Source organism: Aotus nancymaae, unplaced genomic scaffold, assembly GCF_030222135.1.
Source record: "Aotus nancymaae isolate 86718 unplaced genomic scaffold, 86718_ANA_hifiasm-v0.15.2.pri h1tg000041l, whole genome shotgun sequence".
Taxonomy (NCBI): Eukaryota; Metazoa; Chordata; class Mammalia; order Primates; family Aotidae; genus Aotus; species Aotus nancymaae.
In genome coordinates this window covers 40,882,855-40,904,291 of record NW_026988455.1, presented here as the reverse complement: position 1 = coordinate 40,904,291, position 21,437 = coordinate 40,882,855, and the positions used below count along the sequence as shown (strand labels likewise).

General features: G+C 42.3%; 2 protein-coding genes across 3 annotated transcripts in view; both read left to right on the top strand.

The window, feature by feature from the left end:
* Positions 1–6,798: 6,798 nt before the first annotated feature.
* GDA (guanine deaminase) overlaps positions 6,799–21,437 on the top strand; it is a 111,752-nt gene continuing 97,113 nt past the window's right edge. The window contains exon 1 of one of the 2 annotated variants that reach the window (XM_064361647.1): positions 6,799–6,921. In XM_064361647.1, the coding sequence (XP_064217717.1) occupies positions 6,799–6,921 (123 nt within the window). The remainder of the gene's footprint in view (positions 6,922–21,437) is intronic. The other variant, XM_064361648.1, reaches the window with a different exon arrangement.
* LOC105718311 (cytochrome c, somatic-like) lies at positions 20,750–21,346 on the top strand. Its single transcript, XM_064361301.1, has one exon. It carries the CDS (start codon positions 20,922–20,924, stop codon positions 21,237–21,239), a length of 318 nt encoding a protein of 105 aa, XP_064217371.1. The 5' UTR covers positions 20,750–20,921; the 3' UTR covers positions 21,240–21,346.

Genomic DNA, 21,437 nt, shown 5'->3' with positions numbered 1-21,437 from the left:
AGTGGCTTCCCAGCCCTACTTCAGTATTGATCAACTTGGGGTCCCAGGGTGCTTAGGAGGATTGTTCAACAAATTCAAGCTGTGTTTCTTAAGTCACCTCTAACATTTCACAAAGGTTTAACAGACTTTGTCCAACTTGAGCTAGGTTGCATGGGCTAAGTAAAATGTTAGACCTGCTTTTGGTTTGAATTATGTGAACTGAACATGACATGCTAGACAGTTCATGTTCATCGGAAGCTCTGATTGGTAGTTATTTTTGTCTTTGATGAATGAAAAATGGGGAAATCTTTCATTTAACAGCTTTTATTGAGTTTCTATCTTGTACTAGTTTTCTTGATAACTTGTAAAACTTAAAGGTATGTAAGCAGGAGAAATAAGGAAGTGAATCCTTGGGAGTAAAGAAGTATGGAACCAGTGATAGTATGTGACCTTTCATCTTACAGAGGAAGAAACCAAGGCCTGAAGTAGAATGACTTTGCCGAGATACCATTGGCTTGCGACTGAGCTGGAATAGGAACCTATAGATATTGATTGTATGTATTGTTTATCCCTTGATAGTAAAAGTGGAATACCTTTATAATCCATGTTGGAGCATAAATGTATACAGAGTAACACCAGGTCAAGAATATTTGCTTTGAGCGTGCTGTCATGGTAGGAAGCTGGCATAAGCTAAATTTTACTAAGGTGCTACCTGATTCGAGGGATCAGCAGTATGAGTAGGTGACAGAGACAGCTGCCTACATGGTACTTAAAGACTTCCAGCCAGAAAAATATCTCCCTGCACCTGTCTGGCATGAAACCTAATTCAAGTTGCAACTCACTCCTCTCGTTCTGTTTTCCTTTTTTCTATAAAATTCAGGTAAAATATATGCATTTCTCCAAACTTAATTGCTGTTCTAAAAAGTAGATGTAGGTTTCCTTTTCCTTACTTTTCTCATCTACAATCTTCTAGGCTATTATCTTTTGTCTTTTCTATATTTGAACTTTTCTAAGTAAGCCACAAGGGTGCTAATGGTGATAATGTATCTGGATAGTGAGATACAGTATTTTAAAATGTTCAAATCTTACAAAAAATCATATGCCAATTTCACAAGAATAATATAGTAGGTATTTAAAAATAATAGAGTTCTGGCCAGATGCAGTGCCTCATGCCTGTAATCCCAGTACTTTGGGGTCTGAGGAGGATGGATCACTTAAGGCCAGGAGTTCAAGACCAGCCTGGCTACCACGGTGAAACCCCATCTCTACTAAAAATACAAAAATTACTTGGGTGTGGTTGCAGGCGCCTGCAGTCCCGGCTACTGGGGAGGCTGAGGCAGAAAATCCCTTGAACCCAGGAGGCGGAGGTTGCAGTGAGCTGAGATAGTGCCAATGCGTTCCAGTCCAGGTGACATAGCGAGACTCTGTCTCAAAATAATAATAATAGTAACAATAGACTTCTTTGAAACAAGTAATGTTAAATAGCATACTAGAGCATTGTTATCAATGTGTCACTTCAGCATTAATCGTTAAGTGCTTTTTATTATATTCATATCACTTAAAATTTGACAGGTAGTATATATAATAATACGACATTCACTAATTATGCTAGGGAAATGTTACAGTAATACTATGAAAGCTATTAATTCCTACACCCAGAGGTGGCAGAGAGAAAGTAGATTCGTGTAAATTACATACGGGTAAGACAGTATCTGTTTCATGCGGTCATACCCACAGTGCTCAGCACAGTGCCTGTCATAATACAGATGTCCAACAAATATTTGTTTAGTGAACAAACTGTTAAAAGAATGTATGTAGGGACCAGCGTTATGTTCTCATAAAAATTGACAAAATGTGGATTTAGCCATATTGTCGGTAAATACAGAGGTGGGATACTCACAGGCATCACTACACTATACACATAAAACAGTTTTGTGTGGGGGAGCAAGGGTGCTGCTTCTGTGGATACACAAACCTGGGTTCTCACCTAAGAACTGGAAAATGGAGATCATTATGATTTGCTATCCATCAAGACCTCCCACTCAGAAGAACACACAGTTTTAAAAGGAATGCATTTATCCCATCTCAAATTTTTGGTGTATCTTTTTTTTTTTCTCTAAAGCATAACGAGCTTGTCAGAGTTTCCATGGTGAACACAGGGCACCATGGAAACTGATAGATTTAGCTACATGAAAAGAATAAATAAAATAGGCAGCATTTATTTCACCGTGCAATGACAACTTCTCTCCGATAAGAGAGGAAAAGTGGGTTCTCATTTAGCCCGCTTCCCTGCACTCTCTGTGCCTCATGAAAACCTGAGTTATTTTCGCTGGCCCATTCTACTGACCTACGCTGATTGGATTCTTGTTCTCCTCAAGGCTCATTATCCCCTTTAGTTTTACTGCAGACTAGATCTGAGTGTCACCAGCAACTGTTGGAAAACCATGTACAATGTGAAAGTTGTAGATGACAGCCCACAGTGCAGTGGCCAAGTGAGTCATGGCAAAATTGAATGAATCATTCCTGGGAGTTTACTGTGATGTGACAATGTGTGAGAACAACTGGACCCAAGATCCAAGTCTATCCTATGCTAACTGCAGAGGCAAGCCAACCTCTCTGAACCCCAGTTTCCCCATCTGTGGAATGGTTAAAATACCTTCTCTTCCTATTTTATAGGGTTGTTGAGAGGCTCAAAATGAGACAGTAGGGGAGAAAGCCTTTTCAAACAGTCAAGTTCTATCTAGCAAAAGGGACATTTTGACTAAGCTACAGGTATAATTACATTAATGAGATGACCAAAATGCAAAGCTAATCATGCTATGGTCTAGATTTTGACCTCAGGCAATTAGAGGTTTAGAACACGCTGATCCTACCCCAGTAGATGGGGAGTCTGGGGACTACTGGGCTCCATCTGAAATAGAGAAAATTGAGATGGTAAGAAATGAAGCTTTTAGGCCGGGCGCGGTGGCTCACGCCTGTAATCCCAGCACTTTGGGAGGCCGAGGCGGGTGGATCACGAGGTCAAGAGATCGAGACCATCCTGGTCAACATGGTGAAACCCCGTCTCGACTAAAAATACAAAAAATTAGCTGGGCATGGTGGCGCGTGCCTGTAATCCCAGCTACTCAGGAGGCTGAGGCAGGAGAATTGCCTGAACCCAGGAGGCGGAGGTTGCGGTGAGCCGAGATAGCGCCATTGCACTCCAGCCTGGGTAACAAAAGCGAAACTCCGTCTCAAAAAAAAAAAAAAAAAGAAATGAAGCTTTTAAATTTTTCTGTATGTTTGAATATTCTCTTAATAAAATGTTGGAAAACTAAATAGATGAAATAAAACTCATTGTTAAGTTCTAGTCCCAATGAATTGTTCACCATTAGCACACACCCACTATAGCCGCTTAATTTTTATCACTAAAATATAGGCACTAGAGCCATCTCCTGAACTTCAATATTCATATAAATCTATTGAGCATCTCCTAGTGACATGGCACTGTGTTAAGGGGATACAGAGAAAGGAAGAGGACATGGTCCTTCAGAAAAACACAATCTTCTTTGGGGTATAGCTGAGTAATGGAACAATTACAGCACCCCCACAAACTCAGGGGAGGAACACCTAACACCTTAGAGGAGAAATGTAAAGATATCCTGGATAAAGGTGAGGGTGAGCAATTAACCTGACGAATTTCGGGGGATCGGGAGAGTGGGTGAGACAACGAGGCAGACATGGTGGAAGACGGTAAAAGGGTGCCACAAGCAGAGAGAAGAGTGTGAGCAGAGCGGATTCTTAGCATACGGGAGAGTGGAGGTATCCAAGACTGAAGAACAGCCAGGGAACATTCCATGCCAAGGCGGGGCTCTTTTTTTCTGAAGGAAGTGATGTGTGGGGGCGGAGCACTAATGGTGCTTGGGCTGTGTTTGAAGGTAAATTTAAAAGCTCTGTACCCTCTTTTTCCTCCAAATCTGTGTAGCCAGGAGAACATTTCCCTGGGGATACCAGAATGGGAGTCAAAATTGCAGGAGGATCAGCAATTTAAAGGAGTCGTCAAGTCTGAGAGTGGAGAACCAGTGACGGTAGGGGGATGCCAAGACTTTTTTTTTTTTCAGACGGAGTCTCACTGTCTCTCAGGCTGGATGCAGTGGTGTAATATTGGCTCCTTGCAACTTCCGCCTCCTGGGTTCAAGCGATTCTCCTGCCTCAACCTCCCTAGAAGCTGGACTACAGGCGTGTGCCGCCACACCTGGCTAATTTTTTATGTTTTTAGTAGAGACAGGGTTTCACCATGTTGGCTAGCTGGTCTTGAACTCCTGACCTCAAGTGATCTGCCTGCCTTGGCCTCCCAGAGTGCTGGGATTATAGGCAGGAGTTACTGTGACTGGCTGGGAAGCCAAGACTTCTGACGTGTGGCTAAGCCACGTTGCCTGGCAGTATAGTACCCAGGGCTTCTGGATCCTGAGTCCAGGTGCCTACAACTTGATCGGGAACGGAAGTGGAACTAGGCATTGCTCAAGAGCTAAAATTTACCTGAGGAGCACTAATGCCACGTCACCTGGAGATTCATGGCCGATCCTTCTGTTTAAGCTGACTAACTTTTTAAAAGCATCATAATGATTAGTCATCATAAACCATGTAGTAACAACATTAAAAAACATCAAAACAAAATTCTCTACGTAGCAATTCTGTTATGCCGATGGAACAACATACATTGTTTGATGTACCTTTTCAATTCCGGCCAATATGCTTACAGCTTTTCATGATTTTAATCATAGCATAGAAGCCATTTTTAAAAGCTCAACAATGTGGCTACATATTTCCACTATTGTTTTTAATAACTGCATAATGTTCTATCAAGTAGATACATTCTAATTAATAAAACTAGTCTCATTTTTTTGACTTTTAGGTTGCTTTCATTAAAAAAAAATTGACTGTATCTGTTTTAGGAAACTAATACATCTGTTGGAAGCACCTAATTGAATCCTGTCTCAAAGCCATTTTCTTCACCTTTCTTTCTGAGGTTTTTGTGTATACAAGGTCAAGAGAATGTTTTCGGTGTGCTGGCTGTTGGGACTGCCAGGAGGGAGTGTGGCCGCAGAATCAGGAGAAACTGACAAGGTGCAGGGACAAGGGTAAGACTTCAGCTGCAGAGATTCCTAATTCTGAGTCCTTGGTAGGGTGATCCACCATATGTGTGCATGGTTCTGAGGGATTTCCTGAATGGCCTGACTTTCAGTGTTAAAACCAGGAAAGTGCCTGGTAAACCCAGATGAGGTGGTCACCCTAGACATTGGCTGTGGGGGAGCTGAAGGAACTGAGAAGGGAATGAATCATTTCTGTAAGCTGGACCTGTGTCATAAAAGCAGCAATTCAGAGAAAGCCTGCTCATACACTGCAATGAAACCCTCACCCTTTATGTAGGCGTCAAAATAGTTATTTGTCTCAGGTTATGGTTCTGCTCACAGAAAAACCATCCATTCACTTATTCAATAAACAAGTATGGAACACCGGCATTGTTCTAGGCGTAAGACACATCCCCCGCTCCTGTGGTGCTTCTGTTACTGGTGTGTGTGTGTGTGTGTGTGTGTGTGTGTGTGTGTGTGTGTATTGGGGAAAGGGAAAGAGGAATAAACTAAAAGAACACAAAATAAATAAGGTTGCATATGATTAATGCAATGGGAGAAATGAGATAAATTGGTGGAGTAGAAACTGCTGGGAGTCAGGTGCCACTAGCTTGGTGGTCGGAAAAGGTGACTCCAAAGAGCCTGACATTTAAGACAAATCAGTGGTGAGAAGAGTTGCCAAGCAAAGAGCCACAAGACGCATTAGGGGCAGAAGGAACAGCACGTTAGAGGGCCCCGAAGGGAAGCCTGTTGGGCATTATGGAGGAACTTAGCGAAGGACTCTGTGGTCATTACATAGGGTGGGAACGCTGGGCTAGTGGCAGCCCTAGCTATTACCCAATCCAAGCTTCATTTTCACAAATGGGGTTGATAAGGACACCGAGGCCCACGTGTGTTGTCCACAGTCTCTTGATTCCCAATTCAGCAACCGAGCCCATGCTACCATTGCTGCCTATTTGACTTGAGAACTTAATTTTCTCCCATTGTACAACTGGAAGTAAATAAAAGAGGTTCATTCATTTTACACGAGAAAAAATGGTACTGGAATTGTTTGCGGACAGACACAAGAATCAAAAGCAGTAGCCTCAAGGTGAAGAGAGGAATCATGGGGTCCACAATGACACCCAGTTGCAGAGCTCCCAGAGAGGTTCTATAAGACTGCTTCCAGAACCTTCCAGGTGAGGACCAATATGAATTCTGCAGTCCACAGAAATTGAAAATGAAACTGGCATAAGGTAGGCAGTCCCAGCTGACCTTTCACCTGTCCCTGAACTAATGCAAGTTCAGAACTTGGGTGCTACAGGTGGAAGAAGTTAAGTGGTTCTAAGAGTCGAAGGGTCAGAGGAGCCAGGCTGACACAACTTAGAGAAGGTGGAGGAAGTAGATCTCGTCGGCCTCAGCTGTGGTTGATTTTGATAACTCAAAGAGTTAATACATCCAAAACTAACGCAAGGGTGGGGAGAAAGACCACACCCCACGGGAGCGCGGAGCCGACTTGCGAGAGAAAAATCCTATTGGCATTGAGGAGGTAGGGAGCCAGCCTCTGGGCGCGGCCTGCAGGGTGCCGGCAACCGCCCGGGGAAGCGGGGGCAGGACGAGGCCGGAGCCGGTGTCTGTCCGCCCGCCCGCAGCCGCAGAGAGCCCCGCCGCGCCTCCGCCCCGTGCGCCCTCCTCGGCCGGCAGACCCGCGCTGCGCTCCGCCGCTGACATGTGTGCCGCCCCGATGCCGCCCCTGGCGCACATCTTCCGAGGGACGTTCGTCCACTCCACCTGGGCCTGCCCCATGGAGGTGCTGCGGGATCACCTCCTCGGCGTGAGCGACAGCGGCAAAGTAAGCAGGCGCGGGGCCGGGCGCACTCCGACGGGCGGGAGGACAGGTGCAGGGAGCCTGGCGCGGTGCTCCGTGGGGCCCGGGGTTCGCTCGGCGCGCGGGGAGCGCCGCGGCTCCGGAGTTGAACTTGGGTGTTTGGCTCTTGGGGAACGCAGAGAGAACCCTAGCGTTAGGTTCGTGGGCTGGCTGGGGAGTTCTCAGAAGCCGGGAGCAGTGGCGCGACTGGCTCGACAGCAGTCCGGGCTGCGGTGGAGCAGGGAGCAAGGGTATGACCCCCCACCCCGCCTCCCGCTCCAGTCCTAAGACCCTGGCAATAAACCCTAACCTTGCTTCAGTCATCTTTGTTTCCAGCTCCTAACACTGTCCGCAAACAATTCCATAATTTATTGTGAAAGAAATAAGAGGAGGAATCATTGTATCGGTGTTGTTTAGCAAGTCCAGAACATAGAATAAAAAGAACTGATTTCATTCACCCCATCATTCAACAGAGATAACACACTAACGACGCAGGCTTCACAACTTGTAATACTAGAAGGGGTAGTCCGAAAGAAATATTTCATCCAAATCTTTTCTTTCCTTCCTTCCTCTCTCTCTCTCATACACGCACGCGTGCATACACACACACACCATAGCCATTTGCATCAAAGCAAGCAGTTCCATTTTAAGGTTTAAAATGTCTTCTTTGAATGTATCTTTTACACTTCCTTTTCCAAAATCAGGATTTCTACAAATGACACAGGTAACTAGATGTCTAATATTTACTCTTTCATACACACATATAGTGACTATATCAGCCATGGCCTGACCAGTTTGATAAGTGAAGCCATTCCATTTCTTAGAAGAAAAAATAATAAAATAAAATATGGAGATGGGATATTTTTGAGCCGTTTTTTCCAACTACCAGTTTGGTTAGCAAAAGTACACATACTGTGATGTGTCAAGTTGAAGATACTATTCTTGACTAAGATGCTGCTGAGTCGGTGACAGTTTTGAATCGTGACTCTTACATTTGGGGGTAACTAAACCCTGTTTTCTTTTGGTGCTTTAAAAAATATTCTTTCTATGCACATTCAGAGAGCCTGTTTCCAAGGTGATAAAACTCTCAGAGCTCTCCCAAATGGGGAGATTCTGGTAAACCCTAAGACTGATGAGCCCATGCTTGGGCACTTGGTCATCAAGTTTCAGGGAACTCAGATTTGTGGCAAGTCCCAGGAAGCAAAGGAACGGAGATTGCTAAACTGGTGTAAGATTAGAGGTGTTAGTTTAATCACAAGGACCTGTTCAACTCTTAGGTTTCTTTTATAAAATTAATTTCCCATATCCAGAATTTTAATTAGTAGTTTAGCAGGCAACTGGCTTTAGCAGTGGAGAATAATAAGAAAAGGAAGTAATTTATCTAAAAAAAATTACCTTTTCTGGTGCTTGTACAGAAGAATAAAAGAGTGTCCTGAACATGCAATTAGCAGTTGAGTCAGGGAGTCTATTCCTAACCAAAGATCATACTGAAGTTATAAATTTAGAAAACATGCCCTTCCTCCACAAGATCAAATTACTTAGGAATTGAATATAAAGGTGAGTTAGTCAGTTGCTGGAATGTATGGTGTAGATCTCCTGAACCAGTGAGTTGCTAACTGTTGCTTTCTTCTCCTAGGTGCAAGGCAGTTGATGCCTGGCTGTGTTTAAAGAGAGGGCATACCGTATATATTTCAAAACTTGACATCACCCATTTCGAAATGGAGAATGTCTTGTTTTTACAGTTGAGGGATAAATATTTTATTTATTTAAACATTTCAAGTTTCAAAAAAAAATCCCCTTGGAATAAATAAATATGTTGAATTATTATGATTTGTACATTTTTACTCTTAAGTTTTAGGAGCTCAACCCTTGGGATGAATTAGAAATATCTAGGGGTGCTTGATAATATGCTGATTTCTGGGCATCATCCTCAGAGACTCTGAATCTGTAGACCAGAAAGGGGCATTCTAACAAGCATCCCAGGAGATTCAGACGCAGGTAGTGGGTGGATTGCATTTTGAATAACTGTAGCACAGAGTTTCTGTGATGGGGCAAGTTGTGTGAAGTACCAGGAGCTTATTTCTCCACTGCAAGCTCAGATCTGGGGTAGCATCTCAGAGAGAGGGCATAGAGCTTACTCTGTCCTTCCTGACCTCCCTTTTAGACTTCGTTACTCATTTTGTATAACTTTATTTAGGCCCAGGGAACGCTAATGACTAACTGCTCTTAATACATTAAATTAAAGCTCATTCAAAATCAGGTTAATTAAAAGAAATTATCTAGCCAACTTTGATATTAAGCAAAATAAAGAGTCTTTCTGCTCAAGTAGCATGTAGCTTTTAAGAATATAGACTCTAACATGTTTAATTCATCTGCAAATATCTGATCTTGAGATACTGCATGCTCAGATATTACTAAGTTGCCTGATTCTTCCCACATACATCAGGGTCAGGTTGACAGTAAAGATGCATAAAGATGCGTTGGGCCTTTTCATGCACACTTACCCAGAAGCAAGAGTGAGGAAGAGATTCATTTTGGGGTAGTACCCTAGGGTGGCAGGAGCAAGTCCAATGGAGAAATAGAGACCTGGGTTGGGGTCAGAGTCTCTACCACTTACCTGTGCTGAGATGATGGGTGAGACTTAACCTGCCTGAGCCTCTGTTTCCTCATTTGTAGAGCCAGATTTCCTTTTGCTATGTATTAAATGAGATAATGTATGAAAACGCCTGGCACTTAGTGGATACTTAACATGTACCAGGTTCATTCTATTCCCTTTCTTCCCTTCGCCTCCTAGCAAATCCTTAACCTCTTGCTTACTGTGACATTTTTGCATGTTTTCACATGGTGGCACCCAGGCATGCCAAGTGGTAGAGAAGGAAGCCATGGCCTGTGGCCTGTGATGAACTGTGTGGGGTGGTCGCAAAATCTTAGCTCTTTATTCTCACTGCTTATGTCATTGATACCCAGGGACCCAAAGATACACCCGGGAAGAAAGATCTAAGAAGCATTTGCTGCTAGATTCGCTAGCATGCTATTTTCAGTATCTCTTTTAGACTTCACAATGCCATTATTCCCACTAACAGAAGATGAGGTTGAGACTTGAGAAGTCATGCGTTCGGATATGGTTGTGGTATAGTTGGATTTTGAATTAGTATGAGCCAAAGGCCGTGTGCTCTTTACTATAGCTGACTGCTTCTCTAGGGCACAGTCCTGGACCTCAAAGAATCTGTACTTTGGCAAGGGACCTAAGACTTGTGGCTGTAATAAAGTGAACTAATTCCTGAGCCAAACATTGGGCTCATCACTGGAGATAAACTGATGAAGGAAAATACTGCCCTGCCCTCGTGAGATTGATGATCTAGTGATGCATTAACAGAATCTGCCATGACCTATCAGAACTTGAACTAGTTAGGGGAAGGCTTTCCTTAGTGTGAAGTGACATTGAAATTGTGATGTGAACAATGAGAAGTTAAGTAGGTATATTAGTCCATTTTCATGCTGCTGACAAAAATATACCCAAGACTGGGAAGCAAAAGAGGTTTAATTGGACTTACAGTTCCACATGGCCGGGGAGCCTCAGAACCATAGTGGGAGGTGAAAGGCACATCTTACGTGGTGGCAGCAAGAGTAAATGAGGAAGATGCAAAAGCGGAAACCCCTGATAAACCCATCAGACCTTGTGAGACTTATTCACTACCATGAGAACAGTATGGGGGGAAACTGCCCCGATAATTCAAGTTACCTCCCACTGGGTCCCTCCCACAACATGTGGGAATTATGGAAGTACGATTCAAGAGGAGATTTGGGTGGAGGCACAGTCAAATCATATCAGTAGGTAAGGTGGACAGGATTGGAAGTAAAGAAGAGCCTTCTATGTTGGGAGAACTGCCTGTGCAAAGGCCCTGGGGTAGGAAGGAAGGAAACAGCCAAGGTAGTTAGAGTCCAAAGGTTGAGGAGAAGGCTAACACAGGATAAGGCAGGACAGGTAAGCAGGGCTACATCATGGAGAGCATCGGGGATGGTGGGATTGTGTCACGATTATATTTTGTGGTTTATAAAGGTCATTCTAACTTCAGGATAAATGCATTGAAAAGAAGCTGAGTGCAGGCAAGGAGGTCAGATGGGAACCTATCGCCGCATTTAGGTAAAATGGAATGTGGTTTAGATGACAGAGGCAGTGTCGTTATCAACGGAGGCATGAACTCCTAGGAGTACCTCTGTCACTTACTACCTATGTGAATTTGATCCAGTTCCTTACTATTTGTGTCTCCAAGTTTCTTTACGTGTAAAATAATTACTATGATCCACCTAATGGGGTTGTTGAAAGGATAAAATGGATTAATAAGTGTAAAATAAATAGAATAATGCCTGGCATGTAGTACATGTCCATTAGACTCGAGCAGTTATTGTCAGCAGTGAAGATGGAGAGAGGTGACAGAATCAGTAGCTATTTAGATCAAGTTGACTGGATTTGATGATAGCTTGCGTATGTAGGGTTGGAAGGCAAGTGCATCAGGAGTGATTGGGAAGTGTATGTAAATGTGTGTAAATAGTACAGTGGGGCACAAGTTGACCAGTGATAGGAAAAGCGTCTTGAAGGAAGTGGTAGTTGAACTGGACCTGTTAGAACTTGAACATACAAAAGAGGATTATATAGCTCTGGTGAAAAAAGTGAGCCAATATTCTTCAGTTCTGAAGACTGCTGGGAGGAGAAAACATTCTTTCTCACCTGAGACTACTTTACCAGAAGTTCACTCAGTCTGAATCACAAATCCTAGTGGTTCTGTATCATCCTTTCCTCCACCTTCCTGCCAAGCTCAGCAACTCAAAATATGCTCTTGGTCCTGAGAAAGGAAATTGGGCTAAGCCATCCCTCTGAGGCTGCTGAATGGGAGCTTGGCTTTCATCAGCAAGATGCTTCACTCCCAGTTATTACAGGATCATCTTGCAAATCCCCATTTTCTAGAAGGCTGACTGCTTATTCAAAATGCTTATGGCAAACACACTCACCAGTCATGACCTCTTTTTCCTTATCAACACCTGAATTAGATCAGCCCATAATAAACTTGGCCCATGGATACATCGTGGTGTAAGCCTGTCATGGTAATCCTATCTCCATTTACCAGATACTTATTCTTCCAACTTCCTGGTAGCTGAGGGTGGCCAGTGATGACATTCTGGCATACAGGAAGTTTGTTCAGAAGTTTCTAGGATTTGGGAAGAGAGGCCCTGCCTTTTTTGGATACTCTCATATCAAGAAAGGATTCTTGGAACTGCTGCTGCCACCATGTGAGACTGTGAGGAAAAGGTTAAGGGATTTCAGAGACACCAGCCCAGCCTCTAGCATCACTGAGCAGTTGAACTACCCCTGGAACTCTCTGCCATCACTTTGTTGTTGTTGTTGTTGTTGTTGAGATGGAGTTTTGCTCCTGCTGCCCAGGCTGGAGTGCAGTGGTGCAATCTCGGCTCACTGCAACATCTGCCTCCCGGGTTCAAGCAATTATCCTGCCTCAGTCTCTGAGTAGCTAAGATTACAGGCGCCCATCACCACCCCTGGCAATTTTTTTGTATTTCTAGTAGAGATGGGGTTTTGCCACATTGAGCAGGCTGGTCTCAAACTCTTGACCTCAGGTGATCCACCTGCCTCAGCCTCCCAAAGTGCTGGGATTACAGTTGTGAGCCACCACGCCCAGCTCAGACTTCTTTTGTGAGATAATGAAATGTCTTTATTGTCTAAATCTCTGTTAGTTGGGTGTTGTTCATTGCAGCTCAATGCCCCCCTATTACTATACTGCTGTCCAAAGAACAATATTTTACACTTTACAATAATAACTGACTTCTTCTTCTTCTCCTTGTTGGCCTTTCCAGGCACCCATATCAGTGGTCAAGCCCAGCCAGTTTTCCTCTGGGATATCCGTGTGCATATTCACTTCCATTGCCCCCATCCAGCCCTTTACTGTCTCTTAGCTAAAATATAACAGGAGACCCTTAACTGTTTTTTCTCTCTCATTCTAATATTTCCCCCACATTACTGACAATTGTTTTCTTGGAACATGGGTAGTATCATGTATCTCCTCTTCTGTAACCATCTACGGCTCACTACTATTGCCTCTAAGGTTCAAATGTTCCGAAGGTGTTCTAGGCATGATATTATTTGGCCCCAACCTGTTCTCTAATTCTTCCTATTGCTTCATTTCTCTGTCTGGGAAGTGGGAATAGGATTACCATGACTGGTTTATGCCATGTTGTATCCATGAGCCAAGAGATGTCTATCCACGCAAATTTCTCCCTGTTTTCCAGCACATCATGTCCTTTTATGCCTCCACATTGTTGGCACCAATTTCTCAGCCTGGAATAGTCTTCCTTTTTATATCTCCATTTCCATTTTACTTCTATCAAAATGAAATCTTGCTCTTCTTTTAAGGCCCAGCTCTGATGTTCTCTTTTTCACAAAGGCTTTTTGACCACCATTCCCAAGTAGAACTAAATTGCCCCTTCCTCTGTTCTTCCACAAAATTTTCATGTATTTCAAATCAGTATTTTACAGGCAGTTAAGAATATGGCGTCTAGAGTCAGATTACGTGAATTCAAATCACAACTCTGCCACTTACTTGGACAAACTTTCTGACATATCTGAGCCTCAGCATCTTCATTTAAAAATGTGGATTAATAGCGCCTTAATAGAGTTGTGAGGCAAGTGAGAGTGTGTTATGATTTTTCTTTCTTTATAGTAATTATTTCAATTTGCCTTTGATTATACTTAGCTTTATAGACTGTTCTCACTCACTGAAGTGATTTAAAGTTTTTGGAAAAAGAGGTGAACTGGAGAGAAGGTAACAGTTACTAAGTCATACTGTATGTCAGACACTCTGCCAAATCCCTCACGAATCAACAACCTTGAGACAAGGTAAGGATACCATCATCATCATCATCATCGTCGTCATCATCTCTACTTTACAAATGAGGAAATGGAGGCTCAGAGAGTTACTTGGCTGCAGTCACAGCCAACAAGTGGCGAAGGCAAGACTCAGAGCACTCAGAGCCATGGCTGTCTGATGCCCAAGGTCCATGCTCACCAGGAGTGCCTGCTGTCTTCTGTCGTGGGGAGGGCCGAAACTCTATTGTTCTTAAGGCCCCTTCAACATTGTCATTTGTTTTAGCACAAGGTAGGTGGTCAGTAAAGTGTGTTGAATGTGATGTGTAATACAAAGACACTTACGTGTGATGTGTAAAATACAGTTCTCTTTCCAGACGGATTTTCTGAAAACATGACTTGCCTCGCTTTTTGAGACTTGGAAGCGATGCTGCTGGGCATGACTGGAGTTTGCCCCCTTCTGGTTGTGTAAAGCTGTCTATTAATTCCTGGAACTTCCTGGCAGTCCTGATTGATTTGGCATCTGGCTGTGGGTGTGTGGGTGCCGATGTACCTGACACGTGGCTGAATGTCCAGGAGGTTCTGGCAGATGCAGAAATAGTGGACAGTATCTCTTGCAGGCCTGCTGCGAGCCCACCAGGCATTAATCTGATTATTTAGGGATGAAGACCAGGTGGACTTCTCTCACTTGCAAGAGGAGAAATCCAATCAATCATATATTTACAACCTATCTTTCTGTAGAAAGGATTTAAGTCAGTTGCAAAGGACACAAGCAAATACTGATGCTTTTACACATTTAAAGGGAGAAGAAAGTCAGTCATTAACATGAAACAGCTTGGAATTAGATTTAAAGTGCTTCATGCAATGACCTACACTCTTACTGGCCTCCAACTTTTCGAGGTGCCAGTTGGGAAAGGCACATTATCTGTTACCGAGTCAACAGTATGTGTACTAAAGCCATTGCTCAAAAAGAGCACATCTGTTTTTGGTGCTGAGTTCAGACTGGAACTTCTCTTACATGAACATTGTGCCTTATAATTGTGCTAAACAAGTTTCCTACACAAGGTAGAATTTCATATAATTGGCTTTTTTGAGTACCTTTTATGCAAGCTGAAGATGTGACAAAAGAAGGATGCGTAACACTCTTCTGTAGGGAGGAGGCTGCGGGAGGAGCAGGGGAAGGTTGTCCAGGTAGCCAGGTCTTGGCTAATCTGAGTTAATCTGGAGATAGATTTCAGAATGTTAGAAGGATGGCAAGATCACATGTCTGTAGGGCAACCCTCCTAAGAGTGGTTCTTTCAGTTGAGTCCCTCCCCTCCTCTCCCCTCCTCTCCCCTCCTCTCCCCTCCTCTCCTCTCCTCTCCTCTCTCCTTCCTCTTTTTTTTTTTTTTTTTGAGACTGAGTCTTGCTCTGTTGCCCAGACTGGAGTGCAATGGTGTGATCTCTGTTCACGGCAACCTCTGCCCCCAGGGTTCTAGCAATTCTCCTACCTCAGCCTTCCGAGTATCTGGGATTACAGGTGCCTACCACCATGCCTGGCTAATTTTTTTGTATTTTTAGTAGAGACAGGGTTTTGCCATGTTGACCAGGCTGGTCTTGAACTCCTGACCTCAGGTGATCCACCTGCCTTAGCTTCCCAAAGTGCTAGGATTATAGTCGTAAGCCACCACGCCCTGCCTCAGTGGAGGTTTTAATGAACACCAAGCGGTGGGAGCCTAAGTCGTTCTTTTGAGCAAAGCCTGGAGTGCAACTATTTTGTGTCATCAATAAAATGCAGACTCACATGCATTTACTGGTAACCCAGTGTTCAAGATGTTCAGGAGTCTAACGAGAGACTATTCAATAATTTCAAATCAATTCACATTGGTGGGAAATACTCTTATCTCATTAGAAAGTGGGATGGTTTTGAGGCTGCTTGGTTTGTTTTCCATTTGGCTTGTGTTCAAGCCATTCCTTATGTATGTTTCACGCCAAGTACCGTCTTTCAAATCTTTTTATTACTTTTCTATTCCAAAGTGACCTCTTCCTATTTTTGATCTCTCTCTTTTTGCGAATGTAAGCAAGCTTTCTTTGACGTCTCTCTTATTGTCTGTTCTTTTTATAGAGTTCTTAATACATTTGCTGACCATGTACCTTACTTGATCAGCAAATGTATACAAGTACTCTAATATTAATTAGATATTACATTCCAACTGATTATAAGTTCCTAGTCACATAAAATATTAAAATATTAATATTTTAATTCCAACTGATTATAAGTTCCTAGTCACATCAAGAAAAAAAGTAGAAAATGCCTAATACTTTATAGCAAGCACAAGATCTTGCAAATGGTGCTCAGTAAATATTTGTTAACTGAATGAATACTTCCAAAAATTATAGCGACTAGCACAATTGGTCTCTTTGTTGAGAATATTTCTAAAATGCATTTTTGTGTACTGTGTCTCAAGAGTGATCTTTATTGCACAAAAATATAGATGTTCAGAAGTTGTTTCTTCTAGTGATGAAATCCATTCTGGTTTGAAAATGTTACTTTTTAAGAGGTTTTTGTTTTAACTAAAACACAAGAATTGGAGATTGCTCTTTTGCATTCCACTACCTGTGTTATGTCTGTCTTAGTCCATTTGTTTTGCTATAAGGGAATACTTGAGACTGGGTAATTTTTAGAGAAGAGGATTATTTGGCTCATGGTTCTGCAAGCTGTACAAGAAACACGTTGCCAGCATCTGCTTGTGGTGAGGTCTTCAGGCTGCTTCCACTCCCAGCTGAAGGTGAAGGGGAGTCGGCGTGTGTGGATAACACAGCGAGAGCTGAAGCAACAGAGGGAGAGAGGAGGTGCCAGGCTCCTTTAGAGCTCTAACAGAGCGAGAGAACTCCCTCATTACTGTGAAGGTGGCATCGGGTCGTTCATGAGAGATCTGTCCCCATGACCTAAACACGTCCCACTGATCCCCACCTCCAGCATTGGGGATCAAATTTCAGCATGAGATTTGCAGGAGACAAACATCCAAACTATAGCAATAACTTCAATTACTCTTTCTACAATAGTACTCACTATTTAATATACTAAAGAACTGGATTCTGTGGCTCATGACTCAGTTATAAGCAATACATTCAAACCATAGTGAAATATGGATTCACCATTGAAAACAAAATACTCAAGATAAACGGTCGTACTTCAAAATTATTCAATCATAGGGAACACAAAGCACAGAGAAATTAAGTACCTTGCCCAATGGGATACAGCCAGGAAGGAATGGAGTTGAGATTTGAATCCAGCTCTGTTTTCTCTCCAGCATTTATTATGTCTCTGGACTTAATTTAAAGATTGTTGTCACCATGTCAGCCACCTGAGCGCTGAACTTTCTTTCTCAGTCCTGCCTCCTTCATTGGTGTGCCTTTGAATTCCTGAGAGAAAACCCACCCTTTATTCTGCAGCCTTGTCCAAACTGTCCACTGCGTCCTGTTACTCACCTCCTAGTTCTTTCTCCATTGAAACTGTACCATCTTTTTCTTGGTCTTTCCTTTCAGTGTTATTTGTTGCTCTTGTCAGTAAAACTATTTTTATGCCTTGATTCCCTCAAAACTCAAAACTCAAGCACACGTTGGAAGTCCCCCTAAATCCACAGTCTTCTCCAAACAATGCAAAAATGGTGGCACTTAAACTAACCTAACCGATATGCATAACTCCGAATTTACAAAACTGGCCGGAGGAAGATACACATGTGCTTTACAATAGAGTTGGTAAGAGGTGTTTTGACTGATTGAGATAGATTCAAAAGGGGCATCAGACCCTTTTTATCCTGCTTTTCTTTAATGAGTTATCCGTTAAGCTCTGCTCCTTTTCTCCCACACTCCACTCCCACTCCTACTCCTGTGATTGGTGCAACGGCTGCATATGGATTTTTCTATAGAGGGCTTCGTAGTTTTCATCCGATCTCAAAAGGTAAGTAACCTCAAAATGTCAAAAACCTCTATGTTAGCTAATCCTGCATCTCAAGTAGAACTCTTTTATCTGTACAACATCCTTGTTTGGCTTTTAATTTAAATGCGTTCAGTGATTAGTAGGCCAAAAACATATTTATTTATCTGACAAACCGGATGCTATTAATGTCGCTTTTGTTTTTCATTTACCAAATTTTAAGAGAAGGAGTTTGAGTCCTACCTACCACAATTATTGGAAAGTCAACTATCAGTCATTTTGGGACCTCTTTTTCTTTTCCTCCTACTTTACAAAGATTCCTGGAGACTTTCATGATCCAAGCCTTCATTCATTCCTGAATATGGGTTGCTTTTTGTGGTACAGGGATTGTTCTTGTTTGGGGTTACAGCGGTGAACAAGGCAAAGCCACTGCCTTCATGGAACTGCCCTTCAGTTTTGAAAAGGGTCTTCCAGATGTGTGGTTCTTAAAATGAATACAACCCCTTATCACTAAGTCCACAATGGCTGCTGTTGTCCTTGTTCCTGTGCCCACATCATGCTGCATTTGGGTGCTGAGTAACTGCCATCGCTCGTCCAGGCTGGAAGGGACCTTCCCAAGGGCAGTTTAGTGGCTACTCCACACCTGGTGCTCAGTTTGTTCTAGAACAATTTAGATAGACAGCTGTGGCTACAGTGGTCTTGATATCTCGCTTCCCCTCTAGGAAGGAGAACAATGTTTCATCCTCTCCTGGTGGATCTAAGACACTAAAAAACAAAGTACAACATAAATTCTCCTAGGGCATGTTCTCACTTATAAGTAGAAGCTAAACATTAAGTATTCATGGACATAATGATGGAAATAATAGAAACTGGAGCCTACTAAAGGGGAGAAGGAGGGAGCGGGGCAAGGACTGAAAAACTAACCATCAGGTACTATGCTCAGTACCTGAGCAACAGGATCATTTGTACCCCAGACTTCCAGTGTACCCAGATAACAAAGCTGCACAAATACTCCCTGAGTCTAAAGTAAAAGTTGAAAAATAAGATGAATTCTCAATTGGTCACTCAAGTACATTTAAAATATGATTTTAGAAGTTTGATCAATTAATATATTAGCAACACGTCTCATACTAAGCAGTTGTGCATTAAAATACTCTATAACATGATTAAAAAGGAATATATTTTGTACGTAAGTCATCTTTATACATTGCATTTGGCTTCTTGCCTATGACACTGAATTATAAACTCCTAGACAAAAGGCACATTGATGATATTGACCATATTAACAACAATAATACTATTGAACATTTATTGAACACGTGTTATATGCTAAGCCCTGTGCTGAATGCTTTCCATGAATATGTCAGTAATTCTCACGATGACTTTGTGAGCTGAAACTGTTTTCCTTGTTGATAAGGAAATTGAGACTCAGAGTATTGATTCTAACCCTGAAATAAAAATGTGATGACTAAATAGCATGAGTTTTTTTACTCCTTAAGTCATCATGTAGCAATTTTGTTTGAGACAGTCAAGAAACAGATTTAGAAATAGCTTCCCTTACTTAAGTTGTTACTACAGATTCAATTACTAAGACTATAGGTAAAGATAGACTCATCCTTCTGATGCATTTTCTTTTCTTTTCTTTCTTTCTTTTTTTTTTTTAAAGACGAAGTTTCACTCTTGTTGCCCACACTGGAGTGCAATGGCGTGATCTCGGCTCACTACAACATCTGCCTCCCGAGTTCAAGTGATTCTCCTGCCTCAGCCTCCTGAGTAGCTGGGATTACAGGCATGCATCACCATGCCTGGCTAATTTTGTATTTTTAGTAGAGATGGGGTTTCACTATGTTGGTCAGGCTGATCTTGAACTCCTGACCTTAGGTGATCCACTCACTTCGGCCTCCAAAGTGCTAGGATTAGAGGCATGAGCTACCATGCCTGGCCTTCTGATGCATTTTCTAAGATTAAGCACTAAATGTTGACTATCTCACAAAAGATCTTGCTTCACACCTGTCTTTGACCTTGTTTCATACCTTCCAAAAAGCTTCACCCTTTTCCTTAGTGAAAACATGATTTAGTTGACTTTATCACACTAACTTATTAACTCAAAAGAATGAATTATGTTTTTCAATTTAACTTCTATTTGAGATCTGTTTTTCAAAACCTTTTTGACTGTTGAAGTTGGTGTCTCTGATTGTGAAATGCAGTTTTCTTCTTATAAATTAGTCACTCACGCATTATTACCTGAAACCATTTTACCATCCTCACCTCTCATGTTTTCTCTTGCTGTCATGGACCTGTTCAGGTTGATGCCACTGTGGGAGCTATTGCTATGGTCACAATGCTCTCTTTTTATCATATAACTGGTTTTTTTTTTTTTTTTTTTTTTTTTTTTTTTTTGAGATGGAGTTTCGCTCGTTACCCAGGCTGGAGTGCAATGGCGCGATCTCGGCTCACCGCAACCTCCACCTCCTGGATTCAGGCAATTCTCCTGCCTCAGCCTCCTGAGTAGCTGGGATTACAGGCACGCACCACCATGCCCAGCTAATTTTTTGTATTTTTAGTAGAGACGGGGTTTCACCATGTTGACCAGGATGGTCTCGATCTCTTGACCTCGTGATCCACCCACCTCGGCCTCCCAAAGTGCTGGGATTACAGGCGTGAGCCACCGCGCCCGGCCCATATAACTGGTTTTTAAAAATTATTTTGATAGAACAAATCTTTCTTAGCAAACCTCACCTTAAAACCCAACTGTGTCAGTATCAGTTTATTTACAGGCCATTGATTCATGAATTTAAAAAAAAAATTGAAGGCCAAAGCAATCATAAGGTAATTATAATTTAAAGTGAGTTCTTCTCAACTTGCATATAATGATACAAGAATTTTTAAATTCCAAGATTCTCCAGAAGCTTAAATGGAAAAATAAAGTGCATCATAAGATCGTACATCCCCTCACCCTCACACAGGTACACCGCTGTACACTTGTATATAAAACACAGTTCTGGAAGAAGATATTAAAATAAAAAACTTAAATAATTACTTTTGTAGAGTAGGAATGGAGAGTTGGGGCTATGGAGGATAATTTTTATTTTTGTATTGCTAGTTTTAAACAGTTTTGTATTGAGAGAGAGGGACGTCCAGCTTCCGAGCGGTAACCTTTGTTGCGCCGGCGACACAAAAAGAGAATTAAATATGGGTGATGTTGAGAAGGGCAAGAAGATTTTTGTTCAGAAGTGTTCCCAGTGCCACACTGTGGAAAAGGGAGGCAAGCACAAGACTGGGCCTCATCTCCATGGTATCTTTGGGCGGAAGACAGGTCAGGCCTCTGGATTCACTTATACTAATGCCAGTAAGAACAAACGCATCACCTGGGGAGAGGATACACTGATGGAGTATTTGGAGAATCCCAAGAAGTACATCCCAGGAACAAAAATGATCTTTGCTGGCATTAAGAAGAAGGGAGAAAGGGCAGACCTGAGAGCTTATCTCAAAAAAGCTACTAATGAGTAATAATTGGCCACTGCCTTATTTATTATGAAACAAATGTCTCATGACGTTTTTATGTGTACCATACTTTAATAGATCTCATACACCAGGATTTACATCGTGAATGACTGACAGGATATTTTGTTGGGCAGTCCTGATTTAAGACTAAGACTGGCTTGTGGTTAAATGAATATGTTCAGTTTTTGAATTTTAATAGTAATT

Coding starts and splice junctions, on each gene's coding strand:
- LOC105718311 (XM_064361301.1), top strand. CDS start 20,922: ATGGGTGATGTTGAGAAGGGCAAGAAGATTTTTGTTCAGAAGTGTTCC.